The sequence below is a fragment of the Alligator sinensis genome, unplaced genomic scaffold (genome assembly GCF_000455745.1).
Source record: "Alligator sinensis unplaced genomic scaffold, ASM45574v1 scaffold595_1, whole genome shotgun sequence".
NCBI lineage: Eukaryota > Metazoa > Chordata > Crocodylia > Alligatoridae > Alligator > Alligator sinensis.
This window is the reverse complement of record NW_005843385.1, coordinates 99,388-103,831: the sequence shown is the minus strand read 5'-3', so window position 1 is coordinate 103,831 and position 4,444 is coordinate 99,388. Positions and strand designations below refer to the sequence as shown.

Below are 4,444 nucleotides of genomic sequence, written 5' to 3'. Positions count from 1 at the left end.
CTCTTTCCTGCCCAGGGCAGGGAGTCAGACTTGATGATCTACTGAGGTCCCTTCCAACCCTATCATCTATGAATCTATGAATATTTTCCAAACTGGAAGGTGGCACACATGCCCCCCACCTCCTCCAGTTGCACAGCTGGAGCAGAGCCAAGCATAGGTCTTGGCGGGTTGTGGCAGCTGCAGCTGGCTGTTGTCAGCTGTCTCTAGTGGGTTATGGAATAGAGAAAATCCCACACAAGGTACTGATTCGTTTTGATGCACTGGCTGGGGGAGTAGTTAGCTGATTGAACGATTTCACAATGATTACACACTTAATTTATACAACACAATTTTATTTTAAAACTCTTTGCTACGTATATAACACTGCTTAGCTTTAAGAAATACCACAAACATTAAGAACACAATAACTACATATATTAGAAACAATGCTCCGAATGCACTTCCTTCCCAAACAATGCTATAAGAATTAGTGTTACAAAAACAACTACAATTACAACTAAAAGTTAAATTTGAATCAATACTATTATTTTCATATTATACTTACAATCCTAGAATTCCGAGAAGCCAAATACCAAAATATGGTTTCATTCCTCAGTAGTACGATTTAATGGGTTGGCCTCAGTAGTACGGTTCAATGGGGGCTTCAGCGTGAACTAAGAGATTCGTGTTCACGGAGAGGTTGGGTCAGGTGATCAACCTGGTCCGGGCTACACTTGCGATTCTTCCTTCGTTGTTCTGCAAGTGAAGTCACCTCCAAAATTGGGACAGTAGGTTACAGTTTTTATTGAGTGAGCTGCCGTCAGTGGGCTCCTCCTACTCAATTTGTCACTACTCCCAAATTTGGGCTCGGATCTTACTCAACAGATTCTTTTGAAATTACCTTTGTTGAGCATTTTAAATTACTCTTGGGGAGACTTCTTCCATATCACTGTAAATACCATTTTTTTTTTTTTACCAGTTTGGTTAAAAGGCCCTAGGCTTTGATGTCTCCGAACTCAGGATATTTGCTTTCTTTGTAAAAGACTTCTAAAGATACAATTTAAATTAAGGCTTTGAGTGAAGTCAGGACATTTTTCACGTAGCCCCAAAAACAATGAGCTAGATAAGGAGATAAATCCTATCTTCTTCCTGAAACTGGCTAATGGGCAACCTTTACAAACATTCAAACTATTTCATTCAATATGACATCAGCTTGGGGCCCCTGACCCACTGTTCTGCACCAAAGAACCTAATGTTGGCTGTGCTGTCATGGTGAGGCGCCCTCTGACGGCCTGGCAGCGGCGGGGGGTGGGGGTGACAACTCTGCACCTCTTTCTCTGCTGCCACCACCACTGCTGCCAGGCAGGCAGGGGACATCTTGGAGGAGGGTAGCAGTTCTGTGAGCCTGATTCTGCATCCACCCCACCCCACCCCACACAAAACCGTGGGGTATGTGGCTCCCCCATAACTCCCTTCCAGGGAGTAAACACAGCTAGCCTGCAAAGGGAAACCTGCTGTTTCCTGCAGTTTTCCACAGTAAACAGAAAACCAGGATCCCTGCAGGATGTTGTGAATCTCAGACAAATGCTGTCCCACAGCCATGCAGCCCAGGACTGGGACCTGATCTTTACATTTCTGGGTTGTCCTGCCCGATTAGGGATGGGTGGTTACCTGAGAAGAGCAGGGCGGAGCAACCAGGATGTCAGGGCCCCTCAGAGGTCATGTCCTGATCTGCCCCATTTGAACCATCCAGGCATGTCATTTTCTACCCTGTCCCTACTATGATGCAGCAGCCCAGCTGCACAGTGCCCGGGCCCACAGCTCAGAGACACTAAGATCCTCAAACCTGCCCAGGGGCATCCAGAGATGAGGCCCAGCAGGGCCCTGTTGCGATGCACTGGAGAGAGCCAAGAAAAGGCTGAGGAACACCAGAAACCCTTCAGGATGCACAGGGATGCTGAGGGCAAGTCATAGCAACTCGGACCCCAAGCCTGGGCCCCAAAGGGCAGTATCTGTTCTGTCCCCCTGTGCTGAGGGAAACTGGTGCAACATCTTCCCCACAGGGCTTGGAGAAGGGGCTGGGCTGGCTCCTGCCTGGGCAAATTTAGGAAAGAGGGGCCTGGCACTGTGTGGAGGCTTGGACTGGGAGGTCCTCATAGCCCTGTGCTGCTCTGGGAATGCCAGTACAGGCAGCTGCATGACACATGTGCTTTGGCCCTTGGCTCAGCTGAGGGCAGCTGGAGCATGGAGATGCTGGCTAGGAGCTGTGCCTGCTGTTTTCAGCCTGATGCCTAAACCCTGCCAGGCTCTGGCATGGGCATGGAGTGCAGCCCTCTCCTGGGACCACTGCACCCAGACCAGTGGGGCAAAGCCCAGCAGCCACCATGCAAGGGGAGCAGCAAACCTGAGTCTGGTCCTACCTGGACTCCTGTCTCCTTTCTGCATGCTGGGACTGGACAGTGCTGGATCTTGCACACACAGGAAGGATGGAAGAGCCAGGAGGAAGGCTAGAGTCCGTACCCACAGGGCCATTTTACTGCAAAGTCCCAAGGCAGACCTTAGTCTCACACTGCCTCCGAGCCCTTCTCAGTGCTTCTGGAGGAGCTCACCAGGAGCAAGAAGTGAACAGAGGAAGGAAACAGATACATCATTATTGCATATGGTGCAAGAAGCTTCCTCATAGGAGACAGGATCCTCTGGCAATGTCAGAGCTGCTCTTATTCTCCTCTTGGGTGCTGGGTCATTAGGGAGCTGAGGGAGTCTAGTTGCATGATAGGACCCTGAGTTGGCCACAGCCCCAAGGATACAAACTTTCTGTGGGGTGAGATACCAATTCCAAGGAGAGAGGAAGTGAAGCATGATAACACATAACTTTAATAGTTATGAAAAAGCCATGGAGAGACAAGTGGGGAAGAACTGGGCTCCAGCAGGCTGAGGCTAGCACTCCCACAGGCATGTGCACGCTCCAGCTCCAATGCTTATATCTCCTCCACCCCCAGCTCCAGCATCAAGAAAGAGCCAGAGCTCTCCAGAAAGTGATCTTTGCAGAGCCATTCAGAGGGCAGAGTGCAATTCATTGACCACCCCCAGCTACTCTGTTATCCACCAGAACAAAACCCACCCAAAAACCTCACACGCACCAGGGACCATCCAAACAAATAAGGCACTCACATGATCCCGATGCTTGGTCTGGGTCCAGGGGTGTTAACCATATGCATTAAGGATCTGGCAACAGGGTGGGAGAGCCTCTTGGCACCCAGAGGCAGGAGGGCTGCAGGTGCTCTGGATAGCAGGACCCGCATACAGAGGGTTCAGGGAAGAGTGTAGACCTGGGCTGGAGACATCACCGTGATGCTGAACAGAGGCAGAGGCCAGGGCTGCTTTCAGAAAAGGAACCCAGATGCATGACGGCAGGGTGGCAGTGGCACCACCAAGAAGGACCTACGGCCGTGGCGTCCAACTCAGCAGACCATGGCTACAGACAAGGCTGCACTAAGAGCTACCATGGTGCTGGGCTGTTGGTGCAGAAGCCTTGGGCACAGGGTGCAGAGACCACATTTCCTGGTGTTATAAAAGAGTGCTCACTGGGGCAGCCAGTGCTTCAGCCTGCAAGAGGAAAGGCTGCTCCTGACCCAGCCCTAAGTCCTGCACAGTATTTGGGGCAACGAGCATGTCTCTGAGCCTCTTGGCTGTAGTGGCCACAGTGTGGTTGGGTTTGACACCCATGGGGGAGACGACAGGAAAACCAGCCCAGCCAACTTTACCTTTACCAGCACAGGGAGGAGCTGGTCAGACAGACAAGAAAAGGAGCCCTAAGGAGGAGATGTCCATGTCCCACCTTTAATGAGGTGAGAAAACTAGTGGGGGAAGCACTGAGGTCCCAGAGCAGGAGGGGGTTGAGTGTCCAGGAGGAGTGGTCATTCCTTAGGGAGGCGATCCTCCAAACTCAAAGGGAAGTAATCCCTACATGAGTCAAAGGGGCCAAGAGGGCACAAAGGCCCCCATGGCTCACCAAAAGCATCCAGGAACATCTCCAAACAAAAAAGGAGGCGTACACCAGTTGGAAGGGAGGGGCCATCAAAAAAGAGGGCTATAACTTGGTAGCTCAGGAATTTAGCGGGGCGGTCAGGAAGGCCAAGGCAGAAAAGGAGCCGGGACTACCGACCCAGATCAAGGACAACAAGAAGTCCTTTTTCAAATACATAGCGGGCAAAAGAAGGTGCCAGGTAATGTGGGGCCTGTGGCAGAAATGCCTGTGGCAGAAATGCCCTGTCGGTGCCCCTCTCCAGAGATCTGTCTCAGCCGGCCTGAGAGGCTGCTGTTGAATCCCTCAGGGCGGGGATCTCGCTCCTTGTCTGCAGACAAAAGCCTGGCGCCTGGGAGGCGATGCTCTGGTCACCTGGGCAGGGGGGGGAAGACCCGGCCCTGCGCGCGGGCCCAGGTAGCCAGGGATGCCATGCAGATT

At 51.7% G+C, this 4,444-nt stretch overlaps 1 protein-coding gene across 1 annotated transcript in view; it reads right to left on the bottom strand.

Moving 5' to 3' along the window:
- Positions 1-2,551, bottom strand: part of LOC112548663 — a 24,893-nt gene extending 22,342 nt beyond the window's left edge. The window contains exon 1 of the mRNA XM_025195068.1: positions 2,400-2,551. Within this exon, the coding sequence (XP_025050853.1) occupies positions 2,400-2,511 (112 nt within the window). The 5' untranslated portion in view covers positions 2,512-2,551. The remainder of the gene's footprint in view (positions 1-2,399) is intronic.
- Between the last annotated feature and the right edge of the window lie 1,893 nt (positions 2,552-4,444).